Consider the following 18585-nt stretch of genomic DNA (forward strand, 5'->3'; position numbering starts at 1 on the left):
TAGTACAGTAAATGTCACCTCCATCTGCCACCAGCCTCAGTGCACTCTCTGGACCCTCGCGTCTCAAGAATGTGTGTTCGCAAGTCTGCGTATGTGTGCAGTGTTTGATGAAATAGCTTGGCCCCACAGGGTTGATATTCTAACTGAAAAAGGGAGAGGGCAGAGCGAAGAGCTCTGCAAAGAATCCGATGTATCAGTAACCTCAATCATGTCCCACACCTATGGCTAACCTCGGGCTAAGTTAGGGAATTAACAGAGCAGCCGGGGAGAGATGCAACACTGCCTTTGACTTTGCACTTCAGAGGTGTGAGTGCTTTGCCCCTCCTCTGGAGATCCTTGAGAAAGACCATCATTATACATTAATAACACCAGAGACTTCTCCCTCAGCCTGCACTGCCTGTGTTTGTGTCCCCTATTGATTTTTCACTGAATTCTTTTGATGAGAGTATAGGGACTGACACTTTGATTACGTTTACCGTTGTTCGGTGTGTGTTTGGGTGTGCAGAGGTGCGTCTGTGCATGTGTGCCAGTGTACAGTGGATTTACTTGTGCAATGCATGTATCTACATCTGCATATGTATGCTTCTCACTAAAGGTTTAAACAGCTGTTTGTTTCCTAAACCTCTCTGATTATGTACTATCCATGGGCGTCTGGTTATGTGGTTAGGGTTTGAATTTCATTTCTAAAAGTATTATGTAACCTAAAATGGTAGCAAGTTGCAGGCTTTTCTGTTCTGCTGTTATGTGGGGTGAGGGAAAGAGCTGAGATATTAACAGTAATTAGACAAAGTCACAGAGGGGATGTAATAGTAAAATTAAAGATGGGTAAACTATAAATAGCTGCTGGCTAAACTGTTCAGTGTTAAGTAATGGTAAACTCATAAAAAGGTGAGTAAGCCCTATGTTGCATTTTGAAAAAGGCGGCTGAACTGCATTTATGTGGATTTACCCACCTCTACATCCCAAATAATAAAATCAGCAGGGCTATTACAAAATATTAAGAGCAAATTTACAAATAAAAGAACTGATTCTTCGAGTTGGCTCACAAACGCCCCATCTCCGCAGCCCAATCCAGTCAGCGAGCTAACGTTAGGTGGGGAGTTAGCTAACTAGCAAATCGCAAAGTAGCTGTTTAAATATAATCACCTGATTGCAGGGACTATATGATGATGAGTTTGTTTTTCAAAAGGCAAAAAGTGGGGTAGTTAAAACTTTGCTCCCCCTAATTTAATAATGAGGATGCATTTGCAAGCAGGTGCCAATCATCTCATATAGAACTCAGTGCCATTCTGTACTGTTTCATATGCTTTACCGTCCTTTCTTCCCTCACAAGTGTTTTCATTTTTCTTCCTTTCTTTTCCTTCCTTTTCTTTTTTTTTTCCAACTCTGTCATTTTGCAAATTATAGGCTTGGCATTTTGGGAAGGGCAGTTCACCCTGTTGGTTCTTCACAGTTCTGTGCATTTGTCCTGCTGCCACTCCATGCGTAAAATTTCAAACCAACACAGCCAAGGGGAGGGGGGGGCGGGGGGGGTCTCAGACAGCAACACTGAACCAAGTGCAGAGCTTGAGCAAAGCGTCACGCAAAATACAAACACACATGCTCGTTTGGATATCAGGACACATAAAACAGCAAGGCCAATAACGGGCTGTATTGTTTGGGCTAATTGTAGAGATAAGCAGCTCTTCCTGGGAGACTTCTCCTTTTTCTCTGAATGTCTCTGGCTGATCAGGTTTCAGTGACATTCAAGGATGGGGCCAGGACTGAGCTCACACACGAACACACACACACACACACCTGCAAGCACACACATTATCAGACAAAGACTTGACAACCAGCTGGCGTGACCTCGGTTCTACCTGCAGAGGTTTGCACAGCTGTATTTTTTGCAGTCCTCCATCATACTTTCTCCCTTCGTCTTAAAGTCATGGCTCATTCATTGTGAAGGAAATGGCTATATTATTACAATATATGTCAAAAGCCCAGAAGGATATGGAGCAAACTGAATAACCCTGCAGTTTGTCAGCGAATGTGCACTGTTTGCACATTTCTCTTTTTTCACCAAATAGGAGCCACGACCTCGGGGCGTAAAAAGACATTTGGTGTTAACTGCCTTTTGTTCCAGTGAGCGCGAGTCAATAAAGTGTCTGTTTTCAACATACAATATGTGGCATACTCATTTAGACGTGTTTTTGAATTCCTCCAAAGCTATTCATGCGTCACCTGATTGAAGGCATAGTATAGTTTATGCAATCACTGAAACTGGTGAGTTAGCCTCATCAGTTCTCTACAGTCCACCAAATCTCTTGCACTGTGAGAACTTCTCCCTGAAGGTGATCATGATGTTTTAAAGAGCAGCCAGTGGGCATATCTGCACAGATGAGGGAAGCAGAACAAGAAAAAAAGTGACTATTAAATTTAAAAAAGTATGAATGTGAACATATATCAAACAAATACTATGTAGTGTACACGCTGGATTTACATGTATATATACATCTACATACTCATGCACATACCTATAATGCCTGTGGTAATACACACACATGCACTCATATCTGTGTATATATTCATAATACAAAAATTATGAATTTACAATATATTATGCATTAAAAATATGATTATAAGCATGTATGTGAAAAGAGACTGAGCAAACGAAGACATTAAAGAAAGGTTCGACTCTCGGTTTAAACCTTATGTAAGCTGTATCACATCAGCAACCGCAGGCTTTTCTTTCCTTTCCAGCCCTTACTACGATTCCTCAATTGGCTTCTTATGTTCTCAGTTCAGGAAATGGATCCCCTTAATCGACCTGCGATGCCTTATATTGAAGGCTTCTGTGCCACTAACCTTTAATTGATTGTTCTCAGTAATAAGTAATAGCAATATCTGAATCCAAATGTGATGACAGGGTTGTTCACGTATGTTACATCTGATCAAAACCACACGCTCACACTCCTGTTATGGCAAATTTGCTGAGTCAGTAATAATAATGTGTTTCCCATTAAAAAACAGTAGGTTTGGATGCTTTCCCCCCCTAAACTTTAACTTTTATCTTTGCTCGTTTAGTCATGAATATTTAATGTTTTCAAGGGCTTTAAGGAACACATAATTCAGCAGGCGATACAAATAAACCCACAGCTGGATCCTGTGTGCTGGCTGTAATTCTGAGCCAAAGACCATGTATTAAATTAATATCTGCTTGACAAAAGCACAGAGTGTTAGAACAACTTAAATTCTATATGACATAACATTTAATTAGCAGGTTGGTTTTTTTTGCTCCTAGTCAGGCTGTCACCCATTTCAAACTATTCTGCCCTTAACAGCATAGCCGCAATCCACTGGTGGATGTCAGACCTGCTGACAGTGCACATTGTGTAGCAGTGACCCTGTTTTGCATTATCCCCCCCACCCCCCTGTGACTGCAGGTTCATCACAGGGATGAGTAATCTCACTTGTGCATCAGTCCCTGCTCCAATGATTAGACCTCTAATCATTTGTCTATCAAGACACCTTAACTGAACATAAACATGAACACTTGTGTGAGCCACATTATCGACAGTAATGACTCTATGTAGAAAGGGGGAGGGGGTTGTGTGCTCTTAGGCTGCCTGTCACCAGAGCACACTGAAACCTGTCCAGGTGGGAATTGATTTCTGTGGGAAGACGTTGGTTAATTTATACCTTAAATACAAACATAGCAGCTCTGCTTTGAATCCCGCTGGGTTATTTAAGCTGCCTGTGATAGTACTTTACAGTAATCCAGGGTTGAATAAGGCCAAAAGAAAATGCTTCTGTGGCACGAACGTCTAAAAACAAGTCACAGCCCGATGAATTTCCAACCATTGTTATCCCTCATTATTTCCAGTTTTAACTTATTGTAAAGCGGAATCACTGTGCTTAGCCTTGCTTACAGTTTTAAGGGATGTTTGCTGTTATATCTCACAGTCTCCTTTTGTATTAAGCCTCGACCTGGTGTTTTACAAACTGAGACAATGTCCAATTATCTCAGGGCTCACCTCAGATAAACTTGGGTGAATCTGGAGAAGGACTCCGGTGGTTTAAAATCTTATTTCTGTGAAATAAATGAGGCAGTTGCTTCAGTTTAATATTCTGTTTCATCTTTGCTCTACTATAGTGAGGTTCCTCTCCTTTAAACTCCCAAACAAGCAGTACTACTTCTAAAGGCTCTCATTTAAATGAGAGGTGCTGGCTGATCTAACACCAAGCCATTAACACTTTGAGATAATTACTAAACCCAGTCAGGTGTCCGTGGCATGACAATCTTTGTAATTTGTTGCAACTTTTAGTGGATTTGCAGGAGGATTTTAACAGTAATCTGCGTCCTGGATTATTGTACATTAACCTAGTACACAGTGTGTAGTCCCTACACATCAGGGATGTATTTGCAACGATCTGCAGCTGCTCAGGTTGCAGAGGAATAGGAGGGTCCGCGGTGCGGTGGAAGTGAAGTAGCAGGCGTGGTGGCTTTGGCACAGCAGTCGAGGGAAAGGCGGCACAGGGAAGGAAGGCTGCCTTGGAGCGCGCCGCGCGTAGCGAAGGGACGCGTTGATTGACAGTCGGATGCACGGAGCGCCCCGTGCGGCACACAAGCGGAGCTCGCTAATCTCCCCGTACCCGTCTTGTCAAAGGCATCTCTGTGAAACGCCAGCCAGATCAGCCTGGCGCAAATAAAGGAGGCTCTATCCACCCCCTGGCTTCGGTATCGGAGTCTTCTCGCCGAGTAAACGAGCGAAAGGAACGCGTCAGCTCTGCGACCCTATCCCATCCTGTCTTTACCTGCTCGGGCATAACTGGACACGGTCTGGGCTAACCTGGCGTCTCAAAGTGTCCTGGAAACCGGAGTGGATGGACAAAACGGTCAGGTTGCACTTTGCAGTCTGAGCCAAAGAAGATTTTCTCGGTTCCTTTTTATGGAGTAAAGAGACTGCGCCCGGTGCTTTCGGAATCATTTTGGGGTTATTTTTTGTTTTTATCAAATCCAGTATAATCGTGGTGCGTTTGTGAGTCAAGTTACAAACCCTGGAGCCTGTAAACACTCCTTTTTATTCTTTTTAGTTGGAATAACGGCCAGGTATTCGGGAGACTCTCGGGAGGAATTTTGGTGCGTAATTTGTGCGGTGTGTGCAGTTGCTGAGCCGCAGAAGTAGTTGTGGCTCCTCTCTTTTTTACGTTCAATACCCCATTTTTTCCATGGAGTAGGCTCAATCACAGGTAAAGACTTCAGAAGTGCACCTTTATTCTCTGTCGCCTGGAACAAACAGGCGGATCTGATGCGCAGATTCTCCGTAGGATGGTAAATGACCGATGGGGAATCATGAACAGCTCTTCTGAACTCGAAGATGGGACTCGGCATAAAAACCAGGTATGTTCACGCAACCCACAGCCGCCCGATGGGTTCATGAGGAGTGGTGCATCTGCTTGGTGCAGTGTTAGCACGCCGAGTTTGGTGATGTGGTTCTCTGGCGAATCTCTGCACTTCTGGTCCTGTCATAATGTCTAATCCACCCGCAGATCACACTATCCTCATGGCTGCTTCTGTTAAGCGTCACACAATGTGTTAGTTGGACTACTTGGGACACAAAGAGACAAGCTGAGGAAAATAATGGTGTAAATCACAGCGGGAGAGTCATGCGTGCGCAGGGCGATAGTTGTTTGCGCATCTCGGCTAAATCTTCTCAAATGTCTTTCCCATGTAAGCCTGGGATGCACTCGAATGTCTGGAAATCGCATTCTCGTTGCTCTGAGTGGCACACAGACATCTTACAATAGCCATTATCACTCCAGAGCTCTTTAGGCCAGTCTCCCGTTCGGATGAATTGAGACAGGAGCGGACGTGCGTTGTGTTGCAGCCAGACAAGCTCACTTTGGGGAATAGTCAATGTGTTTTCACAAGGTCAGAAGAGGGTTATTGACAGCCCGTGAGGGACAGGGCTCCCCTGGAACAGCGGGATCGGATTTCGGGGCACTGGGAAAGCTTGGCGCCTTTGGAAACGCACACAGTGATTCACCTTTCGTATCCTCTTACTTATCAGGGTGGATTTAGATATTACACATATACATAACTGGGAAAATCATGCAGAGCTGCTGACGTGAAAACTCCCCCAGAGCCACTGTTTTGACACAGAGGAGAAGTGAAGGATATCAGAACATGAGATTGTGGCACTTTCTAATTACTGGCGCAGGAAAATAACTTTGTGTGCGCACAGTTGTTCTGCGGGTTGTGTCATTCAGAAGGTATAAGTTAAGAGGAAACACTGTGGCACATTTCCTCTCATTTCCAAGTCTTGGCAGGTGCTGGATGATAGAGCTCCCTGCCTTTGATTTCACTCCTCAGTCTGAGTCATTTACACGGTGGCACTCTGACCTGCCTGAGTCCTCTGTAAGGTCTACTTACATTATAGCCGATATTAATAGACGGCTGTGATTAATTATCCATACATTACAGTTGAGGCTGATTTTGCTCTTCACTTCTGAGGTGGAGCTGATCAATGACGGAGAGGATATGGTCAACATTTACCCTGCTGCCTGCAAGCTGCTTTGACTCTAATGGCCACTTAAAGGTCATGTTGGTAGCAAATATCTCTGCCCGGGGGTTTTAATGTGATGATTGTGTGTCCTGTAATCTCTGTCTCAACTGGCCGGAAAAGAATCTGTGCAGGGAAAAGGATGTTTTTTCATTTCTGTGTTCTTGAGGGAAAACGAATCTGAATGACTAAATGACGCTGTGATGTGCTGAGTAAGCCCATAGAGGACGAAAAGGCAAAATATGTCCCCTAACTCCGACACTTGCTCCGGATCAGACAGCATCGGGGGATGTTGGATGAGATGAGAGGATGTGGGAAATAGGGATGGCTAATGCTGCTATCTGTCCCTCTCCTCCCTCCATCTATCTGTCGCCTACTCCTGCACTTGTTATGTTGCTATCGCACACAGACACACATAAATACTCTTTCTCACTCTCTGTGTGTCAGCCTGTCTCTCTCTGTAATCTTGAACAGTAAAACCAGACCTTTATCTCCAGCCTTGTGCTATTGACACAGTCATTTCAGACCCAGTGGGGAGGGATCGGTTAATAGAGATCTCTTGCGGTCTCTGTTTGTTTTGATATTGCAAAGCATGGCCCGGTATTTGTGTGGTAACTCTGCATATTTGATTTGTTGGTGTAGGTGTGCTGTCACCCGTGCCCTTTTGTAACAGATGGAGGCCAGTTAGAGTAAAAACGGAAATTTGAGTGCAACTTCAAATCAGCCTTGAAGTCTAATTCATTGGGTAACAGGCAGCAGAGGCTGAGGCTGCAAGGCCGGAGGGGTTCTTAGCTTGTGCATAAAAAAAATGAGACATTTGAAAGAAACAAAATGGCTACCAGGAGTCACAGGATAATGAGTGAAACTTCCATGCAGAATATAGCTGTGTCCCAATTCAGGGTCTGCATCCTTCGGAGGATGGATTTGAAGGCCGATTACGTCATAACGCTGCGCGAAGGCTGTCCCAATTCGTCCAAATTCGAAGGATCCTCCAAATGCAGCCGACAAATGCGTCCTCCTTTTCCCTGTATTTGGAGGATGCGTCGCTACTATCCTTCACGGCCTCCCATATCCCAAGATGCTTTGCGCACCGATTGTTTTTTTTAATAATGGCGACCTGTTGATATGAGGAGCTCAGTTAACAGTTAGCCTTATTAAAACTCTTCACTTACAAATGTTACAAGCTCGTATGTCAACTAATATCTTATTTTGGGTGAATACTCGATTGTGATTGGCTGCAGGGTCTCCGTTAAAAAGTGTTGTAGCACAACTATAAAAAAGTTCCGGTCAAATAGCCTGATTGTTCTAAATTATTGCGTTGGCTCAAACGCTAGTTGGTAACCGTGGCAACAGAAACTCAGAACATACGTTATTTCACAGTTTATTTATCACAACGGCAAGACAGTAGACAACATGAGTGATTTTATAGTTTCCTTTAACCACATTTAATGATCAGAGTGAATGGTGGATAATATTTCTTGCAATAAAAATGATTTAGGAAACTATCTGTGGACTTTGAGTCTTTGAAACAAAATTTGGCATCATCCTCTGGACACACACAAGCGGTAAGAGGTGCACTTGCCCTCTGAAACGATACTTTGTATCACGTAACATAACGTTAAGCAATCATGTCACTTCCCTCCTCTGATTAGGTCTAATATAACAGTTGCGCCGACCGAGCTGCAGGTTCTGTGGCCAGAGCCGGTTACCTTGGCAACGCGTCACAACGAGCGATATTAAATAGTCCACTCAGTCGATTTTAACGGTTAAAAAAAACAAGATTAACGTATTAATAATTGACTTAATATTATTTCTTTCGTAAGTGACCATGGTAAAAGCGGGATAACGCCCTTCGAGGTGTCCATTTTCAGAAATGAATGGACGACGCGGAGGCGTGAACCGTCCGACGCGAAGCTGTGAAGATATTCACATCAGATGAATTTGTAAGTTGTATAATAGGCTACATTTCGCGCCTCTTACAAGCGATGGGAGCTGTACGGGCGCATCTCTGCACCCCGTACGTGTGTTTTTCCCGGGTTAGGAGGGAAGAAGTTATGACGTCGTGACGCAATCACGAAATGCTCCGAAGGCTAGACCGTCCCATTTAACGATAGTTGATGCGGCCGACGGAGGATCCTCCGAAGGACCCAGCCTCCGGAGACCGCGTAGGCTGGGTCCTCCGAAGGATGCAGCCCCTGAATTGGGACACACCTATCGTCATGAAAGGGACGACAGCTGATCTAAGTCATTATCACCAAAGTAATGTGAGGAAGATTAAACTGAAGTTAAAAATGCTTGATATTTTTTGCTTTTTTTCTCCAGGGATTGCTCAGGAAAGATGTAATTCCAAGCTAGAAACACACACAAAAAAAACAAGGGATGTAATATTGTGCTGTAAGATACCAATATTGATTTTTTAGAAATGCTTGCCAGATTTCTTAAAGGGCTGTTTGCTATAGCTGTTTCCATGGCATCCTTTTTCTTATCATTATTATCTTTTTATTTCTCATTCAGCTGGGAACTGAGAGTGAGCAACGTGTCTTTTGTCCCAGTTTAATAACTTAAATGTATTATGTGCACGCGCGCGCGTACACACACACACACCATATCTGTGCAGGTGTCTGTATCAATCTCCTCTCTAACACACATACATGCATACAGACAGACAGACACGCACAGACACGCACACACACACACACACACACACACACACACACAAATATACCATATCTTTATATGTGTCTGTCTGCCTCCTCTTTACTACACATGGCCCATGCATGAACACACACACACACACACACACACACACACACACAAGGAATAGCTGAGAAGCCAGTGAGGCCCAGTGGGGTTGTCCACTCGGCTGATCAATAACACCCTGAGAACTCCAAACTTTCCAAAGCACTGAAAGGACTGTTTGTGTATGAGTAGAATACCGTAGCATACAGCTGTGCCGTGCAAGCTTCCACACCAAAATGCACACACATACATTGCACTGAAGAGGTATATATTTTGCAGACAATTGGTTGCATTTTATAGCCCAGTCTTCACTTTGGAAGCAACACAAACAGATCAAGTCACAAAATCACATCAATGAGTTAGTAAATCAACAAAGCATATCTTAGGAGGTTTATGTATCTCCAACACATCAGACACAAAGCTGTAAAAAAAGAGGAAGCTTCGCCTTGACAGCACACACAAGCTGTAGCACAACATCTATCAAAAACGCTCTCTGCAGTGACCCAACTCAGAAATTATATCAGGGTCACATGACAGCCATGACACACACACGCAAACATCCTCTGCCAGGATTTATCAGTCTGCGCTAAGTCACTGTAATACACCTCAACCCCCACATGTAGCTTCACCATCATTCATGTACTGATCTTTCTACATGTCTTATAATTAGGGCTGAACAACTGGTGGAAAATGATGTTATTTCTAATATATATTGTGACTGCAGTTTAAATTTTGATTATCCTCCATAGAATCGTGTAGAATAATGCAGTTGTTTGTTGTTAATGTTCTTTAAATTAACATAGCTCTGTTGTAGCAGACACGCAGACAGGGAGCAACGGGTAAATTAGGATTTATTGAGTGGACAATGAAGGAAAAGGGGAGAAGTTAGATATGGATTGAAGTCCAGTAAGCCTTGGGGTGGAGGCTCAAGGACAGATGATCAACGGCCGTGGACAGAGGGAGACTCCAGGTGTGCAGGAAGCTGGGAAGTCCTGGGAATAGTAGGTGAGGCACAAGGTACTGAGGTGGAGAGCAGCTCAGAGGAATGCTGCTCAGGTGGTGTGAGTACAGCGTTGAAGGCACGTGGTAGCAGAGGCACAGATGAAAGTAGGTGGTGATGACTGTGGACTAAAGGCTCGAGGCAGGTGGAGGCAAGAGGTTGGGCAGCGTGGTGGCAGAGACGCTAGAGCTGGAGATCAGTGCAACTCACTGAGCACACAGAAAAAGACACAAGAGATCAAGCACTGGTAATCGACACGAGAGAAACAAAGACTGAATATAAACTTCTTCTCGCAGGCAGCACCAGTAAAGCAGCCAACCCTACCCCTAAGCAGCAGAGACAGAGTCCTCTGCAGTCCACAGTCTTTATGCTGTGCTTGATTGTGATGAGTCCCAGCTGTGTTGGAGCCACCTGGAGAACCACGCCCAGCTTCTGCCACAAAAGGGCACACAGGAACCGAGCCCCACTCCTCCCCACAGTACACAAGAAAATATCAGAATTTCCCAAACCAGCACAAGCTCAGTGGTATTCAAATGCAATTATGACATTCAGCGTGCTTTTACATTTGTTAGTGACAGCTGCATAGTTGGCCACTTGACAAACTGGTGCTAAACATGAGGGTTTTTGATTAATGTTGCAGCGCTGCATTCTGCTTAAGCTAATGTTATCTTCACACGCTGAAGAGAACAGACTGCTTCAGAGCGACGAATTCTGGAGTTCAGATTTACAGCTTTTTTGACGGGGTAATTTTACGAACACTAAAAACACACATTTCTTTCTCGCAGACATCAAAAATGATACAGACTGGTGTTCCTCCTTCTTTAAGACCATCTTTTGCCAAGTTTTTGCAGACACCAGCATGCCAAGAGTCAGCATCTTAACCAGACAACATCCAAGATTTCTTTTTTGTTGTTTCGCCAACTCAAGGAATTAACGTTAATTAGCTATAACTGAGCAAATTTGCAGTTGTCATTACAGCAGATGAAATCAGCTTAAACTTTCACTGGCAACAGCTTGTCAAGACCCGGTTGTGTAAATTATGAATAATGTGTTGCCTCTTTCACCTCGCGATATGAAAATTGCAACCTTTCAGATGAATTACCCAGCCCTGCTAATAACGCTGTATTATTAATTATGATAATTATAAGCCAATGCATGTTAAGTATATGTTTCTTAGGCTTGTACTGTAATATTTGACATGACTAGCATGTAGGACATGTTATTACTGCGAGGTACCGCCAACATGTGAAATGATCTTTCAGTCGCAGTGAGCTGAGACTGCAGCTCTGGGCTGCATGACTCTATGAGGTTATGTACTGTGAGATGTGGGCTGGCTGGTTTCGTGGGTATCCTTGTCAAACTAATGAACCTGCTGAGCTGGCTGGAGGTATAGGAGGCAGTGTGGACTGGAGCAGAGAGAGTTCTCCGGTTCACTGGGCCTGTGATTTCCCTGTGGGGGGTCCTGCTGTGGCAGCAGCGTTACTCTAACAACCTCGGCTTCTGTCTCCCCTGCCCCGCTCTGGGTGGCATCGAGGAAACACCTAAAGAGCCAAAGTTTTCAAGCCTTGCTATTGTGCCTTCCTTGCAGTTATTTTGTACAGGTATAAACTCTCACAAGACGATTTGTGGTGCAAGATGCTTTTAACGCTTGTAATGTGACTGTTAGATGAGATTTCTCTGTGTACATAATCATGTTTATGTTTTATCCGTGCATCCATATATCACTGCTGGAAGAAGTCAGCTCTCCCACAGGGGAGATTGCTTTCAGTCTCAGTGTGTGTTTAACAGTTGCACACTATAGAAAAAGACAGTTGGACACGTTTGAGTGAGTCAGTGCGTGCCGTGCTCGTGTGATCATGTGCCATCCATCCATTGTTCCTTTTAAACAAGGCTACGTATGGGGGTGGGACTACAGGGAGAGTTATTCAATTTATCAAGAAAAACAATCCCTCGGTGCCATGGATTTCACTTTGGTACTGCTCTTCATAACAACACCGCCTTTATACTGGCATGCACAATAATGACTTTCAAAGCCTCAATGTTTCACCGTGTTTTTCATCCTCTGGTGGGCATGTTCTCCTCACACAAACTCTCTCACACACACACACACACACACACACACACACACTCGTTTTCTAATCACCTCTCTTCTTTCAATCCCTTTTTTCTCATTACAGTTTCTCTTTCACTTCGGACACAGCTATATGTATATGAGCTCGAAACCCATTGCTTCGGTATTGTTGAATTGAGGGATCAAAATCTAAGTGGTTCACAGGAGTGTAGGCCTATTGTTAGAATGAAGGTATGAATGTGTGAGAGGAGTGTGTGTTGGTGGATCAAAGCGGTAACGAGCCATTACAGTCAAGTCGTTATGTAAGTGAAGAGAGCTTTCACATAGAATGTGATTTAGTGCCTTAATGGAGCACCGTGTTATTTTGTTTAGGTTTCCGCTGCAGACAGATGGAGCCATTTTGTGTAACGTGCAAGTCCGATGGCTGTGTGTAACCAGGGGCTTTACTAGTCTGAAGGTTTTAAATGACAGCAGCTGTCCCATGTGCTTTTGGCCTTGCCTACCCTCCACCCCCCCTTTGTTATCTGGCCCTCACGCTGTCTTTTTTCTCTTTTTTTCCCGTTCTATACCTCTTGCTGACACAACGGGACAGGGCATTTCAATATCAGATATGTAGTGTTGCAAGGTGGCCAGGAGGCCTTGAGAGGCAGAGAGCACGAGAAAGGACAGGAGTGAGCATGAAAACAGGAGCTGATAAAAGCAGAAGAATAAAGAAAAAAAAAAAAAGAGCGAGAGTAGAGAAACAAAAGAGTAACCCGGAGTAGAGTAGAGAGGACACGAGAGGGCTGAAAAGTATGAATCACAGTCAGTCCCAGATCAGTGTTGAGCAGGCAGCAGGCTAGCTGGGGGCACATGTACCTTTTGCAAGATGACGCAGATACATTCCAGCTACTCAAAATCCCCCATACCTCAAACAGAGGATTGTTATCAGACATACCACACATGGCTGTTGCTGTTCCACAGTCGATTCTTGGATCAGTTACAAGGCTCATCACGGCAGCCCCAGAGCATCACCAAGGGCTCACTTGCATCCAAAACAGCAGCTGCAATAGAAAGTAACTGCATGTAATTGATTTGTGATTCTTTGTAATCGTGTTGATTTTGTGCTCTACACGTACTTTAGCGCGTATTTGCATGTGCGTGCACAGGTGCGCTTGCGACCTCGGTGCATAGAGTTCGTTTTGGTCAGCATAATGTAGATGTTCCTTCTGTGCCTTTGTGCCTTTGTATGGATGTGAAGAAAGTAAAGCTGAAAAGGAAACATCAGGAAGGTATAGCAGGGCAAGGTTATACTCTACCTCCGAGAGCATGTATTGATAGATGTGTCAGCAAACTGACCTGATGGGCAGGGTTTCGCAGTAGAGCTAAAACTGTGAGAGGGAGGCTAAGGCATTAGATTTCCATCTGCAGGATTCAGCCCCTCATGCATGTTTGTGTGTGTGTGTCAGTGTATGTGTGTGTGCGTGTCATATCTGTTCAGAAAGAAATTGTCACGAACGTGAAACAAAAACACTCCAAACGAAGGATAAATGTGCATAGTCACCCCACTATTTTACTTTGGAAGACAGTAATACCGCCATCCTGCAATTCATCATTCACCTCCCTGCTAAATCATCATTAAAAATTCATTGGAAATAACCTGTGAGAGGCAGATGAGAGGTGTGCAGATGGAGGGAAAAGAGTGGGCTGGAAATGAGGTAGAGTGGCAGAGTGAGGGATGAAAGAGACGCAGTGTGTGCGTGTGTTACAGAGTTCAGTCATCTTGATGGACAACGAGCTCGGCCCATTCCACCGACAGACTGGGCTCTATCTCCATATTTGCAGTGAGAAGTGTCCAATTTCCTCCTGGTGATTTCAATCTAAGAGTTAAAGAGCTCCGTTCAAGTGACGCTTGAGTCTTGATCAAACAGAGATGTGAGATTAGGGGCCTGCTTTTAAGGGGACATACTTCCCACAACGTAATGGACTTGTTCTTTTTTCCTCCCCGGTGCTCATCATTAATCAATGCTCGCGAATGCTCAAGCATTCAAGCGCGCAAGCACAACAAATCACATACGCACACGACCGCGGTTCCCTTATGTGATGGGTTACGTGTCGGACTGAGAATGCAGACTGAACAGTAAATAATAAGAGAATTAATTAGACTCTGAAAATCCAGTGAATAATTTATGATAAATGAAGGAGTTTAATCAAGCAATCAATCTACACTGACCGCCGGATCTGGAGCAGAAGGATATTACAGGACAGAGGGCGGAGGATGAGGATGCAGTTTTAACTCCACATAAACCGGTTAAACACACAATCACAGTGAAACCTGCTGGAGCACAGAGGATGTCTGCAGGCTAGCCAGCGCTCATTGTTAAAACAGCGATGCTAGCGTGTGGTATCTGTTCCACCACTAGCATGCAGAGAGCCTTTTTTTTTATCTTCGTGTTAAACTGCTGGTGCGCCTGTGATTTAGCCACGTCGCTCTCTAACTCTCTCATACTTAGCAGACTCTCCAAAATCACATTATTGGTTCTCCTCTGAGCCAAATGGAGTCGTTTCCTCAGCGAACTGACTTCATATATTTACCTGCTAATGACTTGCTTAAGCTAACGTTGACAACATAATAGCATCATTATGGGCCAGCCACCATCAGGTGTCTCAAGGTTAATAGTAGCATTAATTTGACTAGAAGGATGAAGGCCTAGAAATCCTTGTTGTCCCTTTTAAGGAGTATTTTTGATCTGTGAGTTGGATGCAAAAAATGAAAGACTGAATTGATTATAAGTGAATAATGTGAATTGATGAGATCCTGCACCAAAAATCAAGTATTAGTCCCTTCTTTAAAAATGGATGCCACAAGGATGATACAAGCTAGTGCTTGTGATCAGCCTTGCTTCATTATCATCGGGGCATCTCTAAACACCCCCCACAGACAGATGACAACAACTTCACTGAATTGAAACCGAACTTCTGTTTTTTACAAATTCTCTCATAAGCAGAGCGAGCAGAAGAAAAAATCATGGAAGAGTGGAAGAGGTGAGGTGACTGATAGGAGGATGAGAAAAGCAGCAGGAGGACGAGCATAGTTTCAGGAGAGAGATAAAAAAGTGAAGCGATGCATAAAAATTATTCAGAACTAGACAGACAGAAGGAAGCACAAAGACATGCAGAGATGTATTTATTGCAGCGATCCTATTAAACAGTTATGACAAACTCATGGCTAATATATTAACAGACTTATCCACCAACATCCATTATTTATTCATCATCAAAAATTCAATATGGCACACTGTGTGCCATTATTCAGATGTGCTGGGAGAAAGTGGCACATTTGAATAAATGAGGAATTGTAGGACTCACTCCCATGGCTTGTTGTTATTCCAAAATCCTCTCTTTAAATTATTCAAGCATTAAATCAATCATAAAATGTAGGAGATGGATTGATGGTGAAAAAAAAATCCCCTCCCGAGCTCACATAGCTGGGTTCATTATATCGTCGGGAGGAAACATTTTATTGTTGTTGTCTCCTTGAAAAAAAAAAAAAAAACACACACAAAAAAATCAGACTTATCAAAAGTGTTGGAAGTGACTCTGTCATACACCATCTGGCTCGTGTTTTTCATTAACAGGAAAGGAAAACATTATGTTTTCTACATGTTTCAACTTGCATCTCATTTCAGGGCACTTTCTGACCCACCGTATATCCGCAGTAGTCAAACTCATATTTACTATATTTGGTTTGTCCTGTTTCCTCTGGTGAAATTCTGCACCTCTCGGCAAGACCCAAGTCTGAATGAGATTGGATATGGAAATGTAGAGTGCTGCAGACCAGTACTTTCTGCTGATGTCGTGGAACTTGGCAGCATGGAGAACAGGACATATTCCTCAGAGAAACAAACACTCTCATACAGACACCTCTGTGCAAGCATACACACCAAACCAGACTCGTGCACATACTCTTCATGTAATGTAGTGCATTACAGAAAAAGCAACCTCAGGAGAAAGCTACATATGTAAAGTGTGGATTTTTCAACATTTCAATTGTGCAAATCTTGTTAAGTTAATGGGGGTAAATATACAGGCAACCCTTTAACTTAATGGGTGTAATTTACCTCTTTAAGTGCAAAGGAACCAAGTACTTCCTTTAATCTCCCTAATACTATACGTATATCACATACAATGATGTGTTGAACAATAACAACACTTACTGTAGAGTTTACATGCAGGCTAGCAGCACTGTGAGGCTGTAATTTAGCACAGCAATGAGCTAAATGCTAAATGATTAAAATGCTTACATGCTGATGTTTAGCCGCTGTAATGGTTGCTATATTTATTGTCAGAGTTGAGTGTGTTAGCATGCTAACTTTGCTAATTAGTACTGAACACAAAGTACAACTGATTGGTATTTGGACATAATAACAAGTATTGGAAAATTTCAAAATGTTGACCTGATGATGGCGAAGTAAGTTAAACTTACATTTCATTTCATGGGGGACACGAATGTCTGAACCAAATTTATTTGCAATCAACCCCAAAAATGTTGAGCTATGTAAGATGTCTAAGTGAGAAAGTTCCCCAAAAGTGAAGCCAAAACATATTGATTGTCCCCTGGTGGCCGGCTCGTAAAACCCTCCCCATCCATGTTAGCAGGTGGGCCAACTAAAGTGTGCGTCGAATAAATTTTCCCGTAGATGTTTCTGTCATTTTCGGCAGATCACAGTGATCATGTGTTCATTTTTCTCATAAGTTTGGTTTTAATTAGCTCTTGATGCTGTAAAAAGTTTGTGTTACTTCATGATTGACAGCTGAGATGAGTCGGGCAGGTGTACGGGCAGGACTTTACTGATACTGTGGTGCCAACCCTTGCCCCCGATCACTACTGCACACTCTGGCTCCTAATGATGTCCTCAGTGCAAGATGGCAGCGCTTGTATCCAGGTTATTTTGTCTTAATTTTTGTACAGTGGGAGGAAGTAGAGGCTAAAAAAGGAGTATAATAATGTGAGTGTTCAAGCACAATCAACTGGACCGTTGACAGTTCTGGTTTGTGAAATGCCAGCATATTTTGCTTTGCTGACATTTTGTCTGACTTAGCTCTAAGTTAATGCAGGCGTTAGGCATAATGACCACTTGTGCAGTACTGTTCAATCTAATACAACACCCCTGTAGTAAACAGTGACAACACTTGTCAGGCTTTTAATGTTTCGTTGAGATTGTGTCAGAGAGGGTGTGGGTGGTTTTGGGCTCTCGCTCTGTTGTTGTATTTGATTGCAGTTGTTTCTGTCACTGAATCCAAGGACTTGGCCAACATATTGCCCAAACACTGTGGTGTTCAGTCACAGGACTTAGTGTTTGTGGTACAGTCAAGCGCTGCAATTGGATCTGTATAATACAATGGAAGCCAATAATGGAGGACAGGCTGACCAGCTTTCTGCTTTCTTTTTGGAGCATCACACAGTCAATAAAAATCCCAAACATTCTGTCTAACTTCTGCTGTCTCCCAGGCTATGCTGTATCTTCATGGGATGAAAATAAAGGCAAGAAGGTCAAGTGAAGTGTCTCCATTATTTATCAAAACCTAGGTACAGCCTGTCCAGGTCCAGTATATTCCTGTTCACTCTATGCACTTGTTTTGGAGCTTGTTCTAAACATTCAGGTATCAAATTAGATTAGGAGGAGTTCCATTAAATGAGGAATTTTAGTATTACCAGAAAAGGTTGACAGAAGCATGATAGTAGATGGATAGAAATCACAATGCAGTCGTAATTGTCCTATATACAGTTTCACCTCCATCATGGGAAAATGACTAAATCATAGCATGCTATGCCAATATTCCTATCCCCATTCACTGCTAGCGTTTGTACAGGCTGTTACAAGCAGAGTCATTATTTGTCCTCCATCTGTGCATTCTTATGTTTTTTAAATCTTCTTTGGCTGGTATGATATTAAGTGAAATCTTGAGAATGCACACAAGAATTAAAGCAGATGCAGCTTAACAACTGTAAGCTCTTCCTTTCTGTATGATATGCAACCTCACATTCACCCTTACACTCTGCTGGAAGTCCTAAATGGAAATTTCCTGGCTACGTTGTCAGATGATATGATAATTGCAGTTCCAGTATAAGTTAGTAGTGTAAAAGCTCTCATCGAGCCTGTCAGTGTAGCACAGTCTACGCCATTTGTCTGCCACCTTTAGCCAAATCTTCCTTACAGATGCAATGACTAATAGATGAAGCCTGCGAG

General features: G+C 43.3%; 1 protein-coding gene across 2 annotated transcripts in view; it reads left to right on the forward strand.

Moving 5' to 3' along the window:
• Positions 1 to 4492: 4492 nt before the first annotated feature.
• Positions 4493 to 18585, forward strand: part of fibcd1b (fibrinogen C domain containing 1b) — a 95419-nt gene continuing 81326 nt past the window's right edge. The window contains exon 1 of one of the 2 annotated variants that reach the window (XM_076758335.1): positions 4493 to 5383. In XM_076758335.1, coding sequence (XP_076614450.1) covers positions 5312 to 5383 — 72 coding nt within the window. In that variant the 5' untranslated portion in view covers positions 4493 to 5311. The remainder of the gene's footprint in view (positions 5384 to 18585) is intronic. The other variant, XM_076758336.1, reaches the window with a different exon arrangement.

Source organism: Chaetodon auriga, chromosome 19 (assembly GCF_051107435.1).
Source record: "Chaetodon auriga isolate fChaAug3 chromosome 19, fChaAug3.hap1, whole genome shotgun sequence".
NCBI lineage: Eukaryota > Metazoa > Chordata > Actinopteri > Chaetodontiformes > Chaetodontidae > Chaetodon > Chaetodon auriga.